The 25,619-nt window shown below is 34.5% G+C and overlaps 1 protein-coding gene across 2 annotated transcripts; it reads right to left on the reverse strand.

Annotated features, from left to right (window-relative positions):
- Window positions 1-1,176: 1,176 nt before the first annotated feature.
- Window positions 1,177-16,593, reverse strand: LOC123550659 (vacuolar protein sorting-associated protein 4B-like). Of its 2 annotated transcripts, none has more exons than XM_053545185.1 (12): window positions 16,400-16,593; window positions 14,769-14,880; window positions 14,377-14,524; window positions 13,511-13,578; window positions 12,716-12,835; window positions 10,600-10,637; window positions 10,136-10,254; window positions 9,647-9,816; window positions 8,942-9,110; window positions 7,824-7,935; window positions 6,202-6,342; window positions 1,177-5,383 (listed from the first exon to the last, which is right to left on the reverse strand). In XM_053545185.1, exons 1-12 carry the CDS (start codon window positions 16,421-16,423, stop codon window positions 5,282-5,284), a joined length of 1,323 nt encoding a protein of 440 aa, XP_053401160.1. In that variant the 5' UTR covers window positions 16,424-16,593; the 3' UTR covers window positions 1,177-5,281. The 2 variants fall into 2 exon arrangements, with proteins under 2 accessions (XP_053401160.1, XP_053401159.1); XM_053545184.1 differs by lacking the exon at window positions 16,400-16,593 and adding an exon at window positions 15,434-15,626.
- Window positions 16,594-25,619: the final 9,026 nt, after the last annotated feature.

Genomic DNA, 25,619 nt, shown 5'->3' on the forward strand with positions numbered 1-25,619 from the left:
CACTAAATAGGACCTTTTCTTTCCTAAAATTTATTTCTTGACGAAAAGTATCAGTACTACTAACAGTCAAGAGAAAGTGTGGTCATTATCTTAGTAATTTTTTGACTGCGAGTCAATTTTAGCTGATTTTTAACATGTGTGCATCATTATTAAAGTCTGTGTTTGGTGCTCTTTGTCCAAGGAACAGATTCTGTCATGGCACGTGTACCGTAAGCAAATAATATCACAGGCTGGTGTTGAAATATGTTCTGATATCAAAAATATATCATGATCTATGACTATGGACATCCAGGAACAAGAGCTGTCAGTGGACAGCGCGCTCGACTATTCTCAGTGCTTGATAGTATAATATAAGCAATGAGTAAAACTTTAACATTACAATAAGCATGTTCTAAGTCAAAAAGGGGCCATAATTCAGTCAAAATGCTTGATAGAGTTGCCTCCTCCTTTTTATAGACTGGGGTCATGATGATAAACAAGTATGCAAAATATGAAAGCAATATCTCAATGGACTTTGAAAATATTTGGGGTGGTATGCAAACTTTAAACATTTATTCATAAGTTGAAAAGGGGCCATAATTCAGTCAAAATGCTTGATAGAGTTGCCTCCTCCTTTTTACAGACTGGGGTCATGATGGTAAATAAGTATGCAAAATATGAAAGCAATATCTCAATGGACTTTGAAAATATTTGGGGTGGTACGCAAACTTTAAACATTTATTCTTAAGTTGAAAAGGGGCCATAATTCAGTCAAAATGCTTGATAGAGTTGCCTCCTCCTTTTTACAGACTAGGGTCATGATGGTGAACAAGTATGCAAAATATGAAAGCAATATCTCAATGGACTTTGAAAATATTTGGGGTGGTACGCAAACTTTAACATTTATTCTATGTCGAAAAGGGGCCATAATTCAGTCAAAATGCTTGATAGAGTTGCCTCCTCCATTTTACAGACTGGGGTCATGATGGTAAACAAGTATGCAAAATATGAAAGCAATATCTCAATGGACTTTGAAAATATTTGGTGTGGTACGCAAACTTTAACATTTGTGTGACGCTCACACTAAACGCTAACGCTCACGCAGAGGCAAGTAGGACAGCTCCCCTATTCTTCGAATAGTCGAGCTAAAAAGCATATTCAACAGTTGTACCATAAATGAAAAATGGAAGCCCAAAATCTAATTGAAAACATTTTATTGTCATACATTCTTATAATAGAGATAACAAGAGTACAAAAAATTCACAAGTCAGAATCACAAAATGATACATACATTACTATGTACAATAAAAAACATACAAGAAGACTCTGTGGCCCTAGATTGCTCATTTGACAATCATGAATTTTCAAACATGCAGTACGAGACCTGAAATTAGAATAATACCAAAGTAATTCTAATTTTAGACTTTGGACTTACTTCACACTAACGTAAAAGTACAAGCTGAACGTAACAGTCTAGACAAGAATGAAAGGAACTATTTTTTTATTATTTCATTGAACTCACAAGATGATACATTTTTAAATCTATTTCTCTTTTTCCAAAGAAGCATTTGAATTGAACTGGAAAGGGAAGGGAAAGGCTGCAAGGGACTAAATTTTAAGAAAATACAATCTTCATGTACATTCAGCAGTTGGACATGAAGTAGTTCACAGGCAAAGGAAACCAGATGGTTCCTCTCATAATAAACTTGCCTGATCAAGGAGCACTGAGTGAGCTAACAACTTCACTCTGCAATGACTACTAACCTCACTCTGAACCTCACTTTGTTGTTTCTGATTCACAAAAACCTTCATCTTACTAGTGTAATGTGAAAACGACATATGAGCCGTGCCATGGGAAAACCAACATAGTGGGTATGCGACCAGCAAGGATCCAGACCAGCCTGCGCATCCGCGCAGTCTGGTCAGGATCCATGCTGTTCGCTAACAGTTTCTCCAATTCCAATAGGCTTTAAAAGCGAACAGCATGGAGCCTGACCAGACTGCGCGGATGCGCAGGCTGGTCTGGATCCATGCTGGTCGCACACCCACTATGTTGGTTTTCCCATGGCACGGCTCATATTATTATAAATAAGAAGAATAGATCCACATCTATACAGGTAGTTGGATTCAAAATAGGAAGGCTGTGTGATAATAAGTGAAACAGGCAATGCAGTCTTCAAGATAAATGCTTCTTTTCACATGTATAGAAACATCACAGTTCTAGACATCTGTAATTGTTGCCAATAGTATAAATGTAATAAATTACCAAAGATGAATGAATTATGTTGGAAAGATCTTTTTGTATCAGGCTATACTATCCAATGATGCTCCAAAAAAATGTTAAATGTCTGACTTACACAGTTTTGTGGTAGCAAATCATGCACAAAATCTGCAACAACTGACAGGATATATACATTTTTTGATTAAAAATAATCAAAACCTTTAACAAAATATAAGTTGAACATACTTTTTTGTCTGAATAACAAATACAATGTAAAGAAATATTCAGTAAGTTAAAAGGCGAAACAGTTACCCAACTAACAATACACTGCTTATTTAACCTTGCTACCTAAAACCAAACTTCTTATAAAAATATGCACAACCAGTTTGTTTAGGTGACAAGTGTTTAAACATGTCATGGTAGCCTCCTTGAATGCAGTTGAATCACAATGTAGTTCAATAACAGACATTTTTCTCGAGTGTTAACTTCAAAAAAGACTTTTAAACAAAAATAGCATTTAACTATTCACTATAATTATAGAGTATTATATGCAGATTCACTCATTCATTCCCAGCTAAATTCAGGACCTTTTTTATCCAATGACGAACTGTGGTGGATTTGGATTTATGTTAGACTGAATAATATTATATTCCTTTCTTGTCCTTTCCACAATGAATATTATAACTATAACTTTTTATTTTTTATTTGTAAATCCATTTAAATCCAAGTGTATATTTCTTTCACCACTAATACGTTGTAATGTCATAAAAATGTCTTAACTTCTAGAGCTTTTATAGTACTTCTAATTATGCACGCTTTCTTCGTGAATTCAAAATTATATAATACAATATGAAATCACATGACTACTCCTCATAGACCTTATATAATACAATATTTAGGAGCATACAACAATAATTTAATTATGTTGGAGCAAAATAATATCAGCTCCTTAGAACACATGTATGACCTAAATTTATGAGGAGCAACTTTACTTCATATATCAAAACAAATAATATTTTAGAGAATAATCAATTCGTTAAATCTTAACCATACTCGTGATTTCACAACACCATCTGGTAACACAGGGCAACTGAAGACAACGGCCTGTTTGCATTTTAGAATAATTTTCTGGATCTCATTACACAATTGGAAACTTGTTGCATATGTTCAAAAGTGCATATTACATAAAATTCAAGCGAAATAAACCCAATGGAAACAAAGATATCTAAGGGTTCACCTTGCATCAGTCCATACTACACCAGGTATAGTTAAGTTCTATTTTTGTTGGTGGTGGATTTATCACTTATCACAGTATTATGTGTTTTGTGAAGTTGCCACTTCACCTAAAGTGTGTGTTCTTTTAACTAAAAACCTAACAGAAACAAAATATTCAATATGTTAAACTATCCAGTATTTCTAACCATGTCTCAGGACTTCAAATCTATTTTTATGACTGACAACCTTTCCTCATGAAAGACTTGGACTGAAAACAGTCATTTTTTATCTAATAATTCTATCAAACTGTCGAGTCCAATTCACTACTTGATATGATGAATTATTTCAAAGAAGCCCTTACTGCTCCTTGTTTAATTCAAAGGACTAGTTTATAAGAACATTCTTCTATCTGTGAGTCAGGTATTTATGTGAATAAATTTATAAATGTTTCAGATACAATACAACATTATTATCTTACATAATCATTTTATTTTTTTGTAATGACATGAATAAAGTTTACTAGATAAAAGTAATACAATGTAAACAGAGAAATCTGAAATAGTAAAAAAACCGACAATCATTCATGATATGCTGAAGTTGTCACTGACATCATTTTTCTACATAAATGTTTTATATTGATTGTATATCATCAATTAGTAAATTAACCCTTACCCTGCTAAATTTCTAAAATGGACTGGTCCATCATTCAATTTGGGCAGCATCACTTATTATTCAAAGGGTGTTCACTGAAAATTTACTGACTGAATAGCGAACAGTGCAGACCATGATCAGCCTGCGCAGGTCTGCACTGGTCGCAAAGGCAAAATCACTTGCTGCCAGCAGGCTAAGGGTTAAAAGTAATGCATTTTTATAATGACTGATCTAACACTGATAATGTAAAATGTATGGTAGCATCTGTACAAACAGTTTCTAGTCAACTTACTTAAAGCAAAACCTATCTAGGGATATACAGTCAAACCTGTGTTTAGCAGCCAGCCAAGGGAGCAGCATAATCTGGCCGCTAAAGGCAGGTGGCTGCTTAAGAGAGGTTGAAATTAGAACAGAAAGTCAATTTTGGAAGTAAGCTGACTGGATGCTTAATGCAAGTGGCTGCTTAATACAGGTGATTGCTTAGGTTCAACTGTACCTGTATCAAAGTTTTCATATCAAGTAATTACCCTAGTCTACTACAAACATTGAAGTGCATTTAAGGCCTATACATGTGACTGAAGTATATCTTACATTCCTAGACAGTAAAGATATACATATTCAAGTCATAGGACAAAAAAGTTTATCAAAGTCTATGAATTATGAGACTGAAGAATACTGAATCAGTAGGAACAAAATGTTTTAAAGTTTTGGGTTGAAGAAATACATTTATAACACTGAAGTAAAACAAAAAGGGAGCTGAGTGTTTCCTGGTACATAACAATCATTTTTGTTCTGATTAAGTCACATAAACAATCGCTCTAGCAACACTGAGAGAAGAATTGAGCTATTCTGGATACAAGTTTAGAAATGTTATTCAAAAATCATAGAAGTACTGGAAACAAAACTATCAAAAATCATATCTAGAGTCATGATAATTTCTAATTCAAACGTCTTAAAGCAAAAGTGACTTTTAGGAACATTTAAACTTAGATATACCGTCCAACTGTATATTCAAATTGTTTTAGCATTAACAGTCATACAATCATCAGTAACTCCTTTGCACTCATGCTCATATTGAATTGTTTATGATACTAAAATGCTGCTCTCCTAGATTATGTTTGTAGTTATTCAGAAAACAGCAGATCAAATTGTTCCTCCTCGAAAATAATTTACATCGCTATTAACAGGAAAATCAAGTCACAATTCCAATATGTGCTAGCCTTCCTGCCCAAAATCGTTTGTGAATTCTTCATGTTTTTTCAAGTCAGTTTCATTGACAGTCGCTTTCTGTGTTGACAGTGACATCAACATATCACTCTGGAATAAAAAAATATGTATTTAGTGTAATGAAACTATGCTGTAGTGATGTTCCAACATATTTTTACCCTCCTTCAGTTTATCCTGACACGGTTGTGAAAAGCTATGATTTAAGTAAATTGCAAACATTTCAAAGTTTCAGATTTACATTAACAGACCATGAATTCACAGTGTGTGAGTGTGTTTAGGTTTAGGGTCTTTTTCAACAATTTTTCAGTCATAGAAACCACCATGTCTACTTGTAGCAGTAAACACAATGCCAAACTTTCTAGTGCTTCCTCACTGTAATTTCATGCCGTACACACCTGGTATGATATTCCACTTAAACACATTATACTGACATCAGACTGTTTGTTTGTTTGTTTTGGGTTTAACGCCATTTTCCAACAGTATTTCAGTCATGTAACGGCAGGCAGTTAACCTAACCAGTTCCTGGATTCTGTACCAGTACAAACCTGTTCTCCGCAAGTAACTGCCAACTTCCCCACATGAATCAGAGGTGGAGGACTAATGATTTCAGACACAATGTCGTTTATCAAATAGTCACGGAGAACATATGCCCCCCACCCCATCCCCCAGGCGGCCAGGCATTGAACTTGTGACCTCCCTCACTCGAAGTGGGTGCTCTACCACAAGGCTTCCAAGGCAGTATGAATTCAGTTCAAAGTTGTTGGAAAAAATGACGGCAGAAAACAAAATTTAAATAAAAACCTTGTATGAATCAGGTCAGAAAACATGATAAAAATTTGCTCAGTAAACAATCAGCCAAGGTAATATTAAATAAAATATCTAAAGACAGAAATAAACAGAATATTTACCATGCTAACAACAGGTTCTAGCAGTTTATCACCATCCACTTGTGTCCAGTTCATTTCTATTGCACCAGGTGCCCCTGGAGAACATGGGGTCAAAAGATCATCAACAATAACTTCTGGATTGTCTCTGGACGGACCTCTTACCTACAACAGTAATAATCTATTATTACGATTCTGAATATACCAGCATTAAGTTTTTTCATATACATTTTATTATTGGCAGTAGAAGCCTGATATACATATTTTGAATTTTAAAATTTCAGGATGAAAATCTTTCAGAGATGGTCTATCCCTTGTTTTACTTTCAGATGGTTTATCACTTATTTTATTTCTCAACCTGACAGTTTATCCTACCAGATGGTTCATCCCTTCCTTTATTTGTCAACCAAATGGTTTATCTCTTGTTTTACTTACAGATGGTGTATCCAACCAGATGATTCATCCCTTGTTTTATTTTTCAAGCAGATGGTTTATCCCTTGTTTTACTTTCAGATGGTTTATCCTTGTTTTATTTTTCAAGCAGATGGTTTATCCCTTATTTTACTTTCCACCAGATGCTTTATCCCTTGTTTTACTTTGAACCAGATGGTTTTTCCTTTGGTTTTTTTTAATCAGATGGTTTATCCAAACAGATGGTTTATCCCTAGTTTTATATTTAGATGCTTTATCCCTTGTTTTCTTTTTTGACCTGATGGTTTATCCCTTGTTTTATATTTAACCACATGCTTTTTTCCCTTGCTTTACTTACAAATAGATGGTTTATCCCTTGTTTTGCTTTCAACCAGATGCTTTATCCCTTGTTCTACTTTCAACCAGATGGTTTATCCCTTGTTTTACTTTCAACCTGACAGTTCATCACTTGTTTTACTTAAAAACAGATCATTATCCCTTGTTCTACTTTCAACCAGATGGTTTATCCCTTGTTTTACTTTCAACAAGATGGTTTATCCCTTTTTTACTTTCAACCAGACAGGTTATCACTTGTTTTACTTACAGATCGTTTATCCCTTGTTTTACTTTCAACCTGATGCTTTATCCCATGTTTTACTTACAAACAGATGGTTTCTCCCTTGTTTCACTTTCAACCAATCATTTTTCCCTGGTTTGACTTTCAACCAGATCACCTTTTCCCTGGTTTTATTTACAAATGGTTTATCCTTTGTTTTACTTTCAACCAAATGCTTTTCCCTTGTTTTACTTTCAACCAGATGCTTTTTCCCTGGTTTTACTTACAAACAGATAGTTTTACTTTCAACCAGATGCTTTATCCCTTGTTTTTACAAACAGATGGTTCATACCTTGTTTTACTTTCAACCAGATGCTTTTTCCATTGTTTTACTTACAAATAGATGCTTTATCCCTTGTTTTAGTTTCAAACAGATGGTTTATCCCTTGTTTTACTTTCGAGATGGTTTATCCCTTTTTTTACTTCCAACCAGATGCTTTTCCCCTTTGTTTTACTTACAAACAGATGGTTTATCCCTTATTTTACTTTCAACGAGACACTTTTTCCCTAGTTTTCCTTACAAACAGGTTTGAGGCAATGTCAATAGCCAGGTAGCAAGGTGAGATTGCAGGGTCAATAGACACAATATAGCTGATGCCAGAATGATATAAACACTTACCCTCCTGAAGTGTGTAGCTGTCTGTACTTTACGTACAGGCTGCATGAGGGCATCTCTCACAACAATACAAACATCTGCACCAGAATAACCATCCGACTTCACCCCCAGCTGTCTGCAGACAAAAACAATAATTTCACTTAAAAAACATTGTCATCATGTCTTTCAATGTATTTTTCTGCTGTTTCATCTGCCTTTTTATTTGACCACTACATAAGATAGCTACTGTAAGGTGGAAACAAGAGCACCGCCTTGCCGGTGCAGACGCTCACTGATTTTTTTTTCCTGTATAAAGAAATATTTGTCTACTCCATGATTTTCTAAGTCCAAAATGGGGACATAATTTCTGGACAAAAAGCAGGCTTGAGTTATGTTACTTGCTGTACGAATCAGCTTATGAGGGTAAAGCAATGTTGCAAGTTTCAAAGCAATCTTGATGAGTGTTTAGGAGAAAAGTTTACATAAACATAAAACTTAACCAATAAACTGATATTTTCTAAGCCCAAAAGGCCATCAATTTGCAAAAGCAGGATGAGTTATGTTGACTGCTGACTCAAGGGTCAGTACTGATGGTCACAATTTCAAGTTTCATAGCAATTACTTTTGATATTTTAGCCTAAACTTTAGGAGAAAAGCTGACCTAAACATAAAACTTAACCAGGCAACGCCGACGCCAGTCAAGTGATGACAATAATCAGATTCATGAGCTAAAAAGAGTTTTGATTATTTAACAAATTGTGTTTCTAACACGAATTTATAAAGTAATGCATTCATGATTGAAACAAGTGGCTCAAAACCACTTCAACCTTACAACAAAAAATTTCAACAGCTGTATAAAAACTACTTGAAACTCTTCCAAATGATACTAGATTATATGCAAAAACGTTCAGCAAATTTCACTGTTAAAAAGGGACATAATTTTTGACAAGATAAAAGCTAGTTATGTAACATGACCTGTGAAATCACCTTGTGATGCTAAAGGCTAGTGTTGGACTGAAAGCATTAGGTCAAGCTGATTCTAATGAAGCTGCTTGTCACATGCAGGAACAGTTGGATTTTTTTTATGTTGTTTTAAAATCTGAATATTTGAACCTTTGAACTTTACTTTTCAATCAACTTACCTAAAGTCTTCCTCAGTGAGTGAATTTGGTGTAGAGCCAAGATGAAGCTTAAACATAAGTGACCTGGCTGGAGCCTCAGGAAGCGGGATATATATACGCTTCTCAAATCTTCTACGTATAGCAGAATCTAAACTCCATGGTATATTTGTAGCTCCTAAAACTAGTACACCTGAAAAAAAATTTAAAAATCAAATTAGCAAGATATAGCTTAACCCCGAACTGAATCTATTTTTATCTCATAACAGAAAGATTTTGTTTGTTTTTATGAGACAACACATATGTACTTAAAGACTTTTGATCAATACCAATTTACTACCCTGCAAAAAAGACAGGTACAAATTTTTCATACAATTTCTTCAGTCAATTCATACCATCGTAAACAGTTGCTTGTCCTATGTAACTATCTGATGGTCTCAAGCTCTCCATAACCTGCTAAGTAGTACTTAATGGACCATTTGCCCTTCCCTCTATTGGTTTATTCAAGCCCTGCTCATACTGTCATGCAAGAAAGCCATCCAAATGACTTGTGGAAGGATTTTGGTTCCACTTATGTGCCCACCTATACCTAAACTAATGCCCAGTGGCACACCTGTGGGATTCCTCCACCTTTTAAAGGTTGGCATATTACTTGTACTGAGTTGGTTGACAACAAAAGAAACACTGAATGTTTAAATTGACAAACTCCAGCTAAAACGCAGCACATACCATCCTGGTCATTTCCTACACCTTGCATCTGAACGAGAAACTCAGTTTTGATTCTTCGTGCCGATTCTGACTCATTTTCACTGCGAGATCCACATAGCGCATCCACTTCATCAATAAATATTATACTCGGTTTGTTTTCTCTAGCCATGCTGAATAAGGTTTTGACTAATCTAAAAATTAAATGAAGTTATTTCAAGCAGTGCATGCTGGTGCACAATTACTTTTTAGACAAATCTGTTTTATTACTCTGCTAGTTCCAGACACCATTCCAGGAAACCAAAATGTTGATAATTGTTAACCTTTTTACTTGTAATTTATGTACATAATTTTGGTGGTTGATTTAATTTTGCACTCCCGAACAAAACCACAAATACAGCTAAAATAAAACTACTGCCCAAATGAGTACATATACAGTACATAGAGGGACTGTTGTTTTGCTCCTTTATAAATTTACAGCAGTGAATGGCATCAAACATGACAAGTACATACTTTTCAGATTCTCCGAGCCACTTTGACACAAGGTCAGATGAAGATACTGAGAAAAATGTTGAGTTGTTCGCTTCTGTTGCTACTGCCTTAGCTAAAAATGACTTTCCTGTTCCAGGAGGCTGAAAATATAAACCACCATATCAACATTAATTCCTTTATAACATAGGAAGCATAATCTTTTCAACATCTCTTGATATTAATGCTATAAATAACAGAAATAATTGATTTCAAATATGTGATAAACTGAACTGGGACATCCATAAACATGTAAATGGACTTTCAACGAACGAAGCACTGAAACAGCTTGTAGTAAAGGGAACCAAAATTATTATGTAGCTTTTAACTGAAGATTGACACAGATATATTATTTTAGATAACTTAACTAACAGAGGCTTTAAATATGACAAGCTTAAACCAGTATAAATAATTCATATTAAAAGGTACAATAGAACACATCAACTTACACCATATAAAAGAATTCCACGCCATGGTTTTCTTTTCCCTGAAAATTTTGAATGACATTGTATCATCAGTCAAAATCAGCTTGACAACTTCAACAAGAGCTGTCACAGGAGACAGTGCGCTCGACTATTGTGATGCTGAAAATGGGTACATCTGAGGAAACTGGAGCTGTCGCTGGAGTGTTTAATGACTCCAATGGTGGATAAAGATATTGCACAATAGTGCGAGTCTGTGTCAAAAATATTAAGTAATAAGAGAGGTTAAGATAAAGCATATCAAAACGCTATAACTATTAGTATAATTCTAAGCAAAAAGGGGGCATAATTCATAAAATATTGGTGCAAGAGTTATGCACCTTGTGTCATATCATGTTGGTGATGATGTGGAACAACTACTTCAAGTTTGAATCAAATGTATTTCGTAATAACTGAGATATTGTGAAAATGCATCAAAATTAACCTTAAATTCCAAGTAAAAGGGGGCATAATTCATGAAAAATTGATGCCAGAGCTAACACCTTGTGTCATATGATGTGGGTGATAAGGTGGAACAACTGTTTTAAGTCTGAATCAAATCCATTTAATAATGACTGAGGTAGAGTGAAAGTGTATCAAAACATTAACCTGAAGTTGGTAATACATGAAATATTGGCACAAAAGTTATGGCCCTTGTGTCACATGATGTGAGTGATGATGTTGAATAACCATTTTAAGTTTGAATCAAATCCATTTAGGAATAACTGAGATAGAGTCGAAGTGCATCAAAACTTTAACCTGAAATTCTAAGTAAAAAGGAGGCATAATTCATGAAATATTGGTACCAGAGTTATGGGCCTTGTGTCATATGATGTGGGAGAGTGTGGAACAAATTTTCAGTTGAATCAAATCCATCTAGTAATAACTGAGGTAGAGTGAAAGTGCATCAAAACTTTAACCTGAATTAAGTGAAGGGGGTAATTCATGAAATATTGGTGCCAAGTTATGACCCATATGTCAATGATGTGGGTGATGATGGAATAACTTTTTAAGGTTCAGAATAAATTCAATCAAGTAAATAACAAAATAAAGAGAAAGTGCATTCAAAACTTCGAACAAATAAATTCAGTTTGAATCAAATCCATCTAGTAATAACTGAGATAGAGTGGAAGTGCATCAAAACTTTAACCTGAAATTCTAAGTAAAAAGGAGGGATAATTCATGAAATATTGGTGCCAGAGTTATGACCCTTGTGTCATATGATGTGGGTGATGATGAGGAATAACTATTTTAAGTTTGAAGTAAATCCATCAAGTAATAACAAAGATAAAGAGAAAGTGCATCAAAACTTTAACCAAAGTGCGGACGCGAAAGGACGCCGACGCTGGGTCGAATAGGATAGCTCTCCATACTTCGTATAGTCGAGCTAAAAACTGGATTTATTTAGACATTAAATTCATTGACACCTGCAATTAAAGTATAAATCAAACAAATAACCAAAACTTATTTCTATTATCATTTCTATACCTTTCATTTCGCTAAAAGGGTAGGAATATGCTATAGTATTTCCAATGAAGGTGTAATACCGTCCAAACTTACGTACAGTCTAATCCCAGCCCTGTTCTATTTGCTAAGTAGCTGGCTTCTGTACCCCTAATATAAGGTTTTTCTTTTGTTTGTAACCATGGTACTGTAACTTTTAAATTGAATTAATTTTGCACTGTTATGAGATCTTTCTCAATTTGAAAACTGTTCACATGACCTCCATTTCCATGTAATAATGACTCTGTCTCATTGTGCTGGGATGTAGATAAGTTTGGTTGATGTTTAGTAAGTGTAGCAGTACTGAATGGATGTTCTGACAGCACAGATGTAGCCAGAATAGATAAATACTTTCAACCAAAAAAATAATAACATTAGGTGCTATTAAATGTTTACAAAGCATTTCTTAACTATTGCTTCAGGTCCTTCAGTTCATATTTGGTATAAGAGCCTTAAAATTGTTGTTTACTAATTCTGAAATACCCACTCCTCCATTCCCAACTCATAACCCCAATTTTCATTGTAAACAGTATCAACAGTTGCTAAGTACATCTTGGAGACAATATACCAATTAACCTTAATAATTGTTTTATTTACAAACCTGTGAACAAATGTGGAAATTTTACAGGTAAAATGACAGCTTCTTTAAGGGCTTCTTTGGCTCCGTCGAGGCCAGCAACATCATCCCACAGAATGTTGGGCTTCTCCATCACAATGGCACCTAGACGTGAAAAAAAATTATATAGTATCAATTTTTGAAATTTTGTACATGTAAACCAGTAATGTTGCTACAGTAAAAACAAATCGGACACCTTGCAACAGTAAGTTATATATAGCTTTCTAACCACAGCTTCCATCTTGATGATATTTTGAAGTTATCCTATTTCATTTTTAACAAGTCTGACAACTTGGTATTTTTTGGTGTAGTTAGTTTCATTCCTGACAAGACATTTTAGTCTAGGCAAGATATTTCCCAACATAAAATCAAAGCTGAAAGATCCTAATATTAAAACATCAGTAAAAGTGAGACCTAAATCTAGATGTGTGTAAACTGGTTTATCTGAACTTCATCATTTTAAATTAAGTATTACTATTAACTTAAGATAAGTCAACAACAGATCTATTAAACAGTAAAGAAAGAAAAATTGCAGAAAAATTGCAGAAAAATAAAGAGAGCAACAAAATAATCCAAATAATAGGGTGTTTCGGGACACCGTGATAACTTTCGACTATCGCTGTTTCCGTCACATTCAACTATAAAATATCAGATCATAAAACCGGTAAGTAATCTCGATAAGCCAAACGAGTAAGGCTAGCAACAAAATTGTAGCAAAAAAAGTGAGCAACTAAATAAAACAGACATTTGATAACATCAGAATAAACAAAATATTTTTACCTGACAAGGCCCCTTCAAATTTCTTTGTATCAGCACTTTTTTCTTCATCTTCACTGTCAGACGAATCTCTGAAATTAATGTATAGGTAATGACATTCTAATTGCTGTAGTAGGTGTGTTCAAGTGCTAACAAGTTATCATTAGAATAGAAGAATTACTATATGAAAAGTATGCTTAAAAAAATATAACACTGAGATAACATATAAGATACAATCCGTGTCCATCTATGTAATTTGGTAACAATAACTTTCTGTGTGTAGGAAAAATAGTACTGAACCCAATTGCTCAATAATTATAAAAGGAGTTAAAACAGTGACTACATAAATTAAGTATTGTAAATGAGAAAACAATAAGTTTTTCAAAAGAGCTTATCATTGATTATACGATTAAGACTTGTATCTAACCCTTACCATGTTAAATTTCTGTAAAGAAATTGTCCATGATTCAATCTTTCAATTCGGACAGTAATGTTAACTGTTAAAAGGGGTGCTTACCAAAAAGATACTGACTGAATGGCAAACAGTGCTGATTTTGATCAGACTGCAGGGATGTGCAGTCTGATCATGATCTACACTGGTCGTAAAGGCTGAATCAATTGTGTCCAACATGATAAGGGTTAAAGAAACAATAGGCAAAATCTGTAGACATTTGTCCCACAAGCTCTAGACTGGAATAATTTTAAGTGCAGCAGTCAAAAGCAAATATTCTCTGCAGTGACAATCTTTTACCCCCTATTGATACAGCCAATCATGAGACACCTGTTTAGTAAAAAGACCCATCTCTAAAGAAAGTGAACCCTCAAAAGTACTGACTGAGAGTTCTAAAACCTTCAACAAAACAAGGAATTAATGCAAACAAAAAACTTACTTCTTACTACTTCCTCCACCACCAGCTTTCATTGGTTTTGGTTTCTTGTCATTTTTGCCGAGGTATGTTTTCAGTTTTTCAGCTCTATCAAGGTACTGTATACACTTGGCACGAATGCTCTCCTTTGCTTTATCACTCTGTGCTTCATCTGAAGGAAATAGAGCACATTTTTCTGTATGGTTTTAAACAAAACAGGCTCAACAAAAATGCGACAAAAAAATGATCTACTTATCTCTCACCATCAAACTTCAAGTACTTAACATTTCACTATTACGAATGACTCCTTTAATACATTAAACAAGGCACTATGCTAAAACTGGTAAGAATTCTTGGAAGTTCAGACTTTCAAGTGTACAACATAAATTTACTGAATTAAGACAAATACAACTCACATTTGATTGCATGTAGGAAATACTCTACAGCATGTTGATATAGTTTCAAGGCTTCTTCATAATTTTTCTTCTTATCTTCTTCTGTTGCCTTGGTAACAAGCTCAATAGCTTTCTAAAATTAATCAAAAAATCATTTTTGTACTGTTGTTAAAATTAACAATTAACCAATCCAACACAGTCTCAATATCACATTGTGCCAGAAAGGAATATTATGTTGTCCTACAAGAAAACCACAGCATCTATTCATTCCATCTCCAGAAGTTGAAGTCTGCCAAACTGATCATGTTTCCTCATAAACCAATTTGCAGATTCTTTTATTTTAAAGATAGCCTTTAACTTCTGTTTCTATTATCATTTTGGATTTGAAAATGCCTTTTTCTTCTTCAGCCCTTATTAACCTTCTTTAAGCCTAACACACACAAAAAACTTTGGTCCCAAGCTAGGATATAACGGGAAGATCTATTGATAAAACTAATATAACTCTTCAAATTAGAACTGGGCAAAAACAATCAAGAGTGCAGATATATTATTAACACAAAAATGGCCAATATAAAGTTGAAAGATATGCCTAGTATTAAAATTATCCTTCCATTTCTACTTAATTCTACTTGTACTTAAAACTAATTTTTCATTTCAATTAAATGCTAGTCTTTATTTATACTAACACATATTGCTGGTCCCCCATAGTAAGCACCTCTGCCTTCAATGTACCGCATCTTTCCTTTTTACTTAAACCGTTACCAGTATATTCAATTCAATTAAAAAAATTATCAATATACACTTAGTCTATATATTTAGTCCAATTTGCCTTTTTTTCAGTTCTATATTTTTTAATGTTTCCTTATCAATGACAATCTATAAGCCGCACTGTTTCTAATGCAAGGCATTACCTTTATTTATACTGTTGTTAATCATGTCACCTGCGTATGACTACATTTCATACATTCCACTGATTGGTTGTCATTAACATAGTTCTGATCATATGATGAATATAAGATCTATAAATAACTTTTTTGGCGTAAGTATATTTATAAATCGTATTGATTGTGATATTATATTACTACTGATCGATATATTTCATTTTATGAAAAATTGTAAACCTCATGTGACTGTTATATACATGTTAGGCTCTTTTATAAATTTTTCTGTTTCAGTACAATTTATATTATAAAGGCGAAGTATGTGCAACATAGGAATATTATTACTGTAATAACTGATAATATCAGAAAACCAAACCCATATATACCCATACACATCTTTGTTAAGTAAATTTTGACAGTCCACAGATGCCACACTGTTTACTGATACTGCACACTCATTTCAATAATTGGAAACAGTTTGATGATAATGAACAGATGCTGCTATACAAGAGGGCCTAGATTATTTTTCACTTTAATCATTAAACCAAAAAATTACTTGATAAAATTTGTCTAAAAACTGATGGAAAAAAGAATCAGCACACATAATTCTTCTAAAGTCTAGCTTCTACCTGGCTTTCAAAATGTACACATCAATGTCTGCTACAAAACTTGTGGTTATAAATTTAGCATATCCATCAACGGCCGGTACAAACGGGAAAAAATGACAGCTACGAGGACTGGGTGGGGTACAGTAATGTTTTGCTTTTGTACCTGTAGTGTGCCTCCTCCAGACATTGACAGAAATTAACTGTTAGACTTGAACAAATAAACAGATGAAGCTATGTCACATGAATTGGTCAATGCTTTCGAATGTTTAATTTAAGTTGTTTAAAATGATTCATAGTCAAAACATTATGAAAATTGGGAAATCTTCTTCCGTAAAGTCACATGACCAATTCAGGGCAAGTAACTCTTACAAACTATGGATACAGGTTATAAACCACTAAAACATCCCAATCTTCCAACAATCAACTTTAATAATTTGATTACAACACTGGAAGGTCGGGAGTCATTCAGAAAATCTTACTATTATACTTGGGTGTTAAATATAGTTAGTAATAAAAAAAACGATGATTGTGCCAGAACACGTAACCAGCTAGGCTGTTAGTGAAATACTGAAGGCTTAACACTAGCCTTTCCACTACCGTCCATGAACAGGCTCAATCAAACCGAGCCTGCAACATTTTCGTTTTTGTCGCGTTGAGCGACCTGTGAAGTTTCCACTTTTTCTATTTTATTATCACAGCAGCGTTGTTTGTGCCGTGTGGCGGCCGTAAAAAGTCTCCCCGTACATTCAATCAGGGCTGTTATATTTCGATCTTCTCAGATCGTTCAGCACGACTTTTATGTCGTGTTAATGGTACTGTTTAGTTTCTCAGCATGACCATTTCGGCCTGGGTGGTTCCAACCCTTGGTGTCGAAATGTCTTGGGGTCGAAATGTCTTGCTAGCGTTCCAATACTCCCGCTTTCATAGCCTTGGGAATTGTATAATCACCCCTTGGATATGGTGCCTGCTTTTTATTTTTGTCTTTTGACAGTTCCTGTGATATGCAGGCCCCATAACCTCAGATCCCCTTTCTAAATTCCATTTTGTTTAGTTCTGCCCATTGTTTTTTCATTTAGGGCAAACCCATTACTTTATCTGGGGATCAAACGCCGCTTTTCATGGAATTACACGCCACAACCCGTGTATCATTGAAGGTTCCATGTGCACCGTCGTTTGAATACATCTGCAGATGTCTCTAAATTGCTTTTTGTACTTTTAGCATGTGTAAATGTTGAGTTCTGTTCAACCCGGGGCTAGAGGGCGTGGACGGTAGCATGCATTTCCACTACCGTCCATGAACAGGCCAAATCAAACCGAGCCTGCAACATTTTCGTTTTTGTCGTGTTGAGCGACCTGTGAAGTTTCCACTTTTTCTATTTTGATGTTGTACTGGGAGTTTCAGTTTGATCCGATTCGTGAGAATCGCACAAAGAAATCATTGTTTCTAGATAGTGTCTACCATGACATTTCTTTTATAGATCTTGTACAGCATGATCAGTGAGATTCAGTTATATTTATCGTATTTTTGTAACCAACCCAGTATTTGCAAATTTAAGTCACAGGTATCTATCTTCCAATACTGTCTAACCATTTAAAAGGACGTAGACATTTTCGTGCGCGTCAAGCCACAAAAGATTGTTAGTAGAAAATAGAAGAAAATAGAGCCAAAATAAACGAGAAAGGAAAATTTGTTAGTGATTTAAAATATATATAAAACATATATATTTATGTATGTACTATTCTTTTGTATCACCAAAATACGGTCAGTTTGGGAATACCATCTTTCCGCTGGGGTCAATGTTCTACTTGCATGCATTCCAGGCTGAAACTAATTCCCAATCCAAATGACTGCCATCAACAAATATCTTTGTTTCTGTATTTTAATCATATATAGTAATCCAATACGTCTGCCGTCTTTATTTTAGTGTCTCCTTTTAACACAACAAATTCATGTTGCTCTGTGTTAGTCCATTGCCAGTGCTAAAACAGTATAAATAAACCAAATATAAACCAGCCATGTTGTCTTTCTATCTCTTAATTTATGTATATACCATACACGTGATTCTTTACACTGGCGACGTTATGATTAAGGTGTATTAAACAAACTAGAAATAATATAATAACAAGAAATATCTTTAAAAATGATGGTCGGCGAATTGTAATAAGGAAAGAAGTTTATGAATTTTTCATCTAACATTCATCTTTCATCTAACATTTTTCAAATTGCAAAACTAAACACCGCACTTTAACAATTTAAATTGTTCTCTTTTAATTTTTCGCAAAGGTTTCGTAGGGTTGCAATTTTGTTTCGTTTATCCTTAGACGAATAATTACAGCAGTAGTTTGATGAAGATTCATGAAGCGGTTCATGAGAAGAGGTCATTAAACGTGTTCATATTTTTAGCTAAATTGGTCCCTATATCCATTTGTAACAAAATAGCAGGAGACCTTACGATATTGTTACACATCGAGTTTGATAAAAATCCATTACATTTTAGTGGTGCATATCTACTTTTAGTTATAGTGGTCCCTAATAGGGCCCAAGTTCCTATATAAACAAGTCAAATGGTTTATCGCGGCCAGAAATTTGTACAAACCAGACAGAAGTTGCGAAATTGTCATTTGTGCAGGTAAGAAGTGTTTACCATAATGTCCAGTACTGGACAGGTATAGTGACCATGCACAGACACAGCCAATTTTCTCAGAGGGGGTCCGATCACCCCCCCCCCCCCCCCGCCCCCTGGAAATTTTGAAATTTAGCACTTCATTTTTTGCATTCTGTGACAGTTTTATGGACTAACCTGTTAAATTTGGGAAAATGATAAAATCAAGCTTTCTTGAAGGTAAAATTCTTAGTTTCTGTTAGATAAATAATATGAATTATGTCGGGGTCGTATGTAGCAGCAGCCACATATACTTTACATGCAGTCCTAATGTTGCCTTTTTCGAAAAACATTTTCTTTCCTTCTTGTCTTCTTTCCTTTTTTAAAGATTTTCCAGAGGGGGTCCGGCCCCCCGCCCCCCCCCCCCCTTCTGGATCCGCGCATGGTGACATATCATGCTTTCTGTATATGCAGGTAAACTTGTGTTTGGTTAAATTTCAACAGAGCACAATTGTCTGAACAGTGTACAAACTCATTACTGTTTTTTCAGGCAAGGGTGGAAAAAAAGTGGTAGACAATGAAAGCAGTAACAGTTTTATTAAAAAAAAAATAAACAATGAGACAAACATTTCCAACATCTTTGGACGGTTCAAAAATCCCATGTTAAACATACGATAAAGCCCGAAACGCGTGAAAATGTTCCGAATGTAAATCGGGTGAAGTAGGCGCTCTATGTATAGAGTTAGATTATGCGTCTAGATTGATTAAACTGGGCGAGTCTACTTATTTTTTACTTGAGGATGAATTTTTTTTTAAATGTTGCTCTTAAACAAGGGTGGCGGTTGAACTACTGAAAGAACAACAACAGTTAATTCACAACAAATCGTACGGTATGTTTTATAATCAGTAGAAGCTAGTCGTATTTACGCTTATGAGAACTGTTTCACCCATAAGTAAAGAATTCACAGGTCCATCATGAAATATTTTCCCCAGCGCGCATATACTTTACCTATTCAATATCATCGGCCGCGATCAATAAATTTGGAAGCGGACCTTATAATGATGCTCCAGACCAAGTATGACAAAGATCCACCAAGCTGTTCATGAGATGCTGTATAAAGGCATTTCTAGTTTTAGCTCTAGCAGCCCATAAAAGGGGTCAAATGTCCCAGCTGAACAAAGTTGGCTGCCTGCCTAATAAAGATGCTACAAATCAAGTTTGATTAGAATACATGAGAAAAAATCAATTAAACGATTTATTTATTTATTATTTTTATTTATTTCAAAAATAGGCCAACTGATCCCGCTTTAACAAATGCATATTCGCTATTCATGAATCTTTGGACAATGACGTCACACCTATAAAAAAGTGAAGGTCAAGCAAAACATACAATTGTAATTATTTCAATATTTCTGTTTCATAAGCATAGTTTGACCGTAGTTATATCACATAGATAAACTGTATGCAGCATACCTTCATTGCAGTGTAATGAGATTCAGTCATTATATAGCATATACATAATAAAACAGATTTCAACTGAGTTCAATATTTGCATACCATACTAAAGAAAAATATTCATATATAATAAATCAGTTAAATAATTTATAACAAATATATCAAAGCAAACAAGTACTCATTTTAATATGCAATCTGAATAAGTCACAAAAGCAAGAAACCTTTTCATATACAGACGATAATTGTAACAAGGAAAATCTTTTAAAAAGCACTTCTCTACATAAAAGACTCTTATCACACCCTTATTCATGTGATACGCATACCGTATTCAGCTCTTTCTTTAATTTGATATATGTTGGTATTTGAACAGGTTTTTATCATATTTATTAAACTTACTTATCATTTTGAGATATATCAATATTCTTGCTAAATATACTGAGCCAAAGTTAGCTTTAAAACTGTGAACAGCGTCGTTTAGGTTAAACGCTTTGTCTACATTTCACTCAGAGTAGCACAATCAACAGAGTGAAAGAAATTGACACTCTCGTCCAATTATGCAGAGTGTTGCATAAATCTTCCATTTTGATAAATTATCTATAATGCGTTATCAAGTAGTTTGATTTGCAAACTGAAGTCACGTGACATAGGTAACGAATTCTTTCTTAGACGGCGTTCGCTGAAAAAAGACAAACAATCATGTCAGGGACGATCTTTGAAAAACAACGACGACATCGTAAGAAGAAATAGAAATCAGAAAGACAGGAAAATAGCCAAGGTTATAAAATCTTAATCCTGATAAAGCAAAGAACTCATAATATTTATTCTAAAGCTTTAAAAGCATGTGAACAAGAAATCACACCGAAATTAAGGGTAATATTAAAAATCAGTTATTAAAGAGAAACACACTAAAACGGGAAAATTTAGGTCTATAATTTTTAAATCTGGTTTAACAGAATCAAGGTTGAGAATTATTATACACCCTTAGGTATAACTTCATTATGTTGTAGAATTATTGGAATACTTTTTTGTCTAAACTAAGGGCCGTCGCATTGTCGCATTGGTTTAAACATATTTATTTATCAAGATATATATTACATATAACATACATACATATAACATCCATACAATACAAATATCAAGACAAGTGGATTGAATTGAAAGCTGCTAGAGCTTATAGTAATTATCTCCACTATATAATAAGTATCGGTACAAGGTTATGGCAGTTAATATTGATTATAATAATAAATCTCGACCAAAGTTGAATATGTCCGTTGATTACTATGATTGTTATAATAAAAACGAAGCGTAAGTATTGACACGAAACAGTCTAAGGAAAAGATTAGAACATCTAGAAGTAAGTGAGGTTGTTAGAGGAGCGATATTAGAGGTTGAGATCGGTGATATAACTGAGATTTACAAAACTTCAGTCAAAACGTTTTGATTTCTCTATGTATGTATGGACAGCGTGAAATATATTTTCATTAGAGTTGTCCGATAAAGATGTATTTCCAAACAGCAAAGTCTTTAGAGAGGCAGTACACCGACGCTAACGGAGTTAATTAGTGGTACTCTGATTGTATCATATTTCCTGCAGTGAAAAAAGAAATGTGTTGTTGTTTCCTGCTCTCCGCAAGTGCACAGAGGCGATGGAATCATATGTTTTGAGAAGAGGTCATCAGCAAGTGAGCTGCAATTTGTACGGAGACGGGCGTGGAGAATCTGCATTCTCCGCTTACCTGAAAAGAAATACGATGGCACATTGTTGACTGGCATAAAGAGTTGTCTTTTAAAGGAGGAAAGAGTTGGCGCGTTACGAAGTGATATTGGAAGATCATTAAAGGCTCTGGTAGTTGACGGAAGAAAAGCGTCATAGTATTGTGATGTTCGTGCTCTTGGTACTCTAAAATCCTTATTGTTGCGCAGTTGGTATGTTTCGTTGTGAACCTAGGGCGGACAAAGTTCAGAAAGATATGATGGAGTTAGATTTGACTTCATCTTGTAGAAGAGTATGAGTTTATGTTTTTGACGCCTGGACTCAAGGGTGTCCCACCCAATCTCGTTTAGAAGTTTTTGTATAGAGACTAGTTTTGTAGCGCCAGTGACAATACCAGCGGCCTCATTTTGGACTTTTTACAGAGTTGCGCTTTGCTCACGTGTGCAATTGGCAAATACAACATCACCATACTCTAAGATGGGACGTATAAAGGACATATCTATGGTTTCCAGGGAACGCCCAGCAAGACAAATTTTGAGCTTTCGCGTGACGTTAATACGTTGATAGGCCTTCTTCACTATATATTCAATATGGGTATCCCATTTCAAGTTGTTCGAGAAGAAGAGACCCAAATGTATGTGACTGGTCACTTCTTGGATTTCTACATTGTTCATATAAATAGTAGGGTGTGGTCTGACATTTGGTCTACGAGAAAGAATAAGAGATTCAGTTTTGCGAGGGTTAAATTTAACCAGCCATTGGGACGCCCAAATTGAGATCTTCCGTAGGTCGGAGTTAAGAATTTCTGCAGCAGATGCTGGATCTTCCACTGTGATGTAGAGACTAGTATCGTCAGCGAATAGACGTATGTTGGCATTAATATCAATGACAATGTCATTTATAAAGATGAGAAAGAGCATGGGTCCTAAAATTGACCCTTGGGGTACACCTGCTCGTAAATAATTACAATGTGACTTCGCTCCAGGAATGACCACTCTTTGTCTCCTGTTACTCAGATAAGACGAGAACCAGCCAAGAAGACTACCAGTAATGCCAAAGCGTTTCAGTTTGTGTAAAAGCCCAATATGCCATACTCGGTCAAAAGCCTTACTGATATCACAGAATACGGCTCGGACCTCTTTTCCAGAGTCAATTACTTCGGAAAAGAAGTTATACAAATAAGTAAGTTGGTTGACAGTAGAATCTCCTTGCACGAAACTTGATTGAAACGAAGTCAGGAGACTGCGTGAGGATAAATGGTTGTATACATGCTTGAAGACAACTCTTTCGAAAACCTTACCTATTGTACATAGGAGAGATATGGGACGATAATTCCCTGGTAGAGATCGGTCACCAGATTTAAAAATTGGCGTCACGAAAGCTTCCTTCCATGGTTCAGGAAATTCAGATGTTCGTAGAGACTGATTAAAGAGATCAGATAGAGGTGCGGCTAGCTGTACAGATAATTCTTTAAGAATTTTACTGTCGCATTACCTTATCATATTATAACAAATGTCTAAAATTAGGTCAGTCGTATTGTTGTACCATTTTATAACAAATCACATTACCCTATCATATTATTACGGCCCATCTGGAAGTGTCGGTATTACGATTGGATTTTTTGTTTATAAACAACGAAAAAGACCGTAGATACTGAATCCCATACTTTGCTTTTTGTGCGAGCAATTGCTCGGGCAAACTGGAAACCAGCCAATGCAATATATAAACCTAACGAGTCTCTTTCTAAAATGTCGGCGATATATGACCATTTTGTGTCGATTCGCCGTAAAACCCAACTCACTCACTTTCTAAAATGAAGTTGTTTCCATTTTGTGTAACTGCACGATGGTATACTAGTATACGTACTTCACATATCTTTCAGTCTCATATGTGTTGAACATTAACATATCTAACGAGTCGCGGACTAGGTTTTTTACAACGCTTAGCTTGTAGCAATTTCAAATAGTAGTTACACACGACAAAGAAAATGCTGGCTCTAGCCTGCCAGCTCCTTATCATATTAGTGTGTCCAGTTCTGCTGCAATTTAATCCGGACTAGTTTGGAAGCCTATATTTATTACATTATAATCGCATACTATCCATGTGTATAAGACAAAAAAATCACATAATATGTTCCGCTACAGGATGAAACTTATATACTTGTCTTGATGACGGAATTCCAAGAACGTTCTCAGGATACAAGTTATAATGTGTACGAACTACTTGCCTGGAAAGCTTCATTATTCATAAAAGCTTAGTCTAGGATCGATATCATAAAAAATGCATAAAGATGACTTTTATAACAATTTCTACCAATTCTCTTATCATACATGTATATAATTTGACTGTCATAACTGTTTCTCCAAGCATGAGTCTCAATGCTCTTGTAACGCAATGGCAAGGATATTATAGAACCACGGCTATGCTCTAGATTTATATGGATACTAACCAAGCAAATCGATATGCTTCTGATATATTCTTGAACATGTAAAGGTCAGATTTCATGAATATGAAAATCAAAATGTTTGCATTTATATTGCAAAAAAATGAAATATTTGCCATATATATGGATATTGCGCTTTTAATTCATACTAAAACTAAAAGTTCACCTAACGATTATTTCATCTTCTATTGTAAAATTCATAAGAACTACAAACAACTGATGTTATTTTAGAATATACTGTTTCATGGTTTTAAATAAAAATTCAAATGCGTCTTGCAATATTTCATTTATGTCGTGTTGGGCGACCTGTGGTTCTTCAATCAAAAGGACTTAATTTTCAGACTTCAACATTCCAGCTAAGAGGTGGATATTCAAAACTCAACTGTGACAAGATATAGCACTAACACACATTAGAAGCTACAGTTATTTCAATTATTCAATCCAGTAAAATGGCATTGCGCCATATGACATCACGAATAATGTCGGTTTTTTTAGTATTGTAATGCCGTAAAATTATGATGTATGTTGTAGGTACTAAGGCACTACTTATTACTTCCAAATGATAAACACACAGTTCCAGCTTATCTTCTTTATTTTTCTTCGGTGGAGAACCACACAGTCAACAAATAACAATTTTCACACGGTTATCCGTAGAATATAACAATTAGAAAAAAGATTTATGTATTAACAATTCTAGTGTTCTAGTGGAAAACCACGATGTTTCTACTTGGAAATCCAAATCTATACCCCCAAACTTGCTGTCTTCAAAATATATTTTTCTCAGCATATCATTACTGACCAATTGAAATGATCCTTATTGTAAGTGCAATTAACAGTATAAACCAATCAAATTCAAGAAAGCATACAGGGTAATAAAATTACAAGTATTTGAAATTTAAGAGTTTTGACAGCAATCAACACCTTATCAGTCAGGAAGTCTTTACATTTAAATTATCAAGTCAGTCACAATGACCTATCACAAATAGATTTAGAAGCCTTTTAGCACATTCTGGACTATCAAAGATTAAAGTGCATAAATGTGTCAAAGTTGAGACAACAATAAAGTTTTCACAAGTGTCATGAAAACATAAAAGAATTTTCATTATTTAAAATTTAAGCAACATAAACATATTGAATAATTTATCCTTATTGTAATTTCTATGTTAA

This window comes from Mercenaria mercenaria, chromosome 6 (assembly GCF_021730395.1).
Source record: "Mercenaria mercenaria strain notata chromosome 6, MADL_Memer_1, whole genome shotgun sequence".
NCBI classification, from domain to species: domain Eukaryota; kingdom Metazoa; phylum Mollusca; class Bivalvia; order Venerida; family Veneridae; genus Mercenaria; species Mercenaria mercenaria.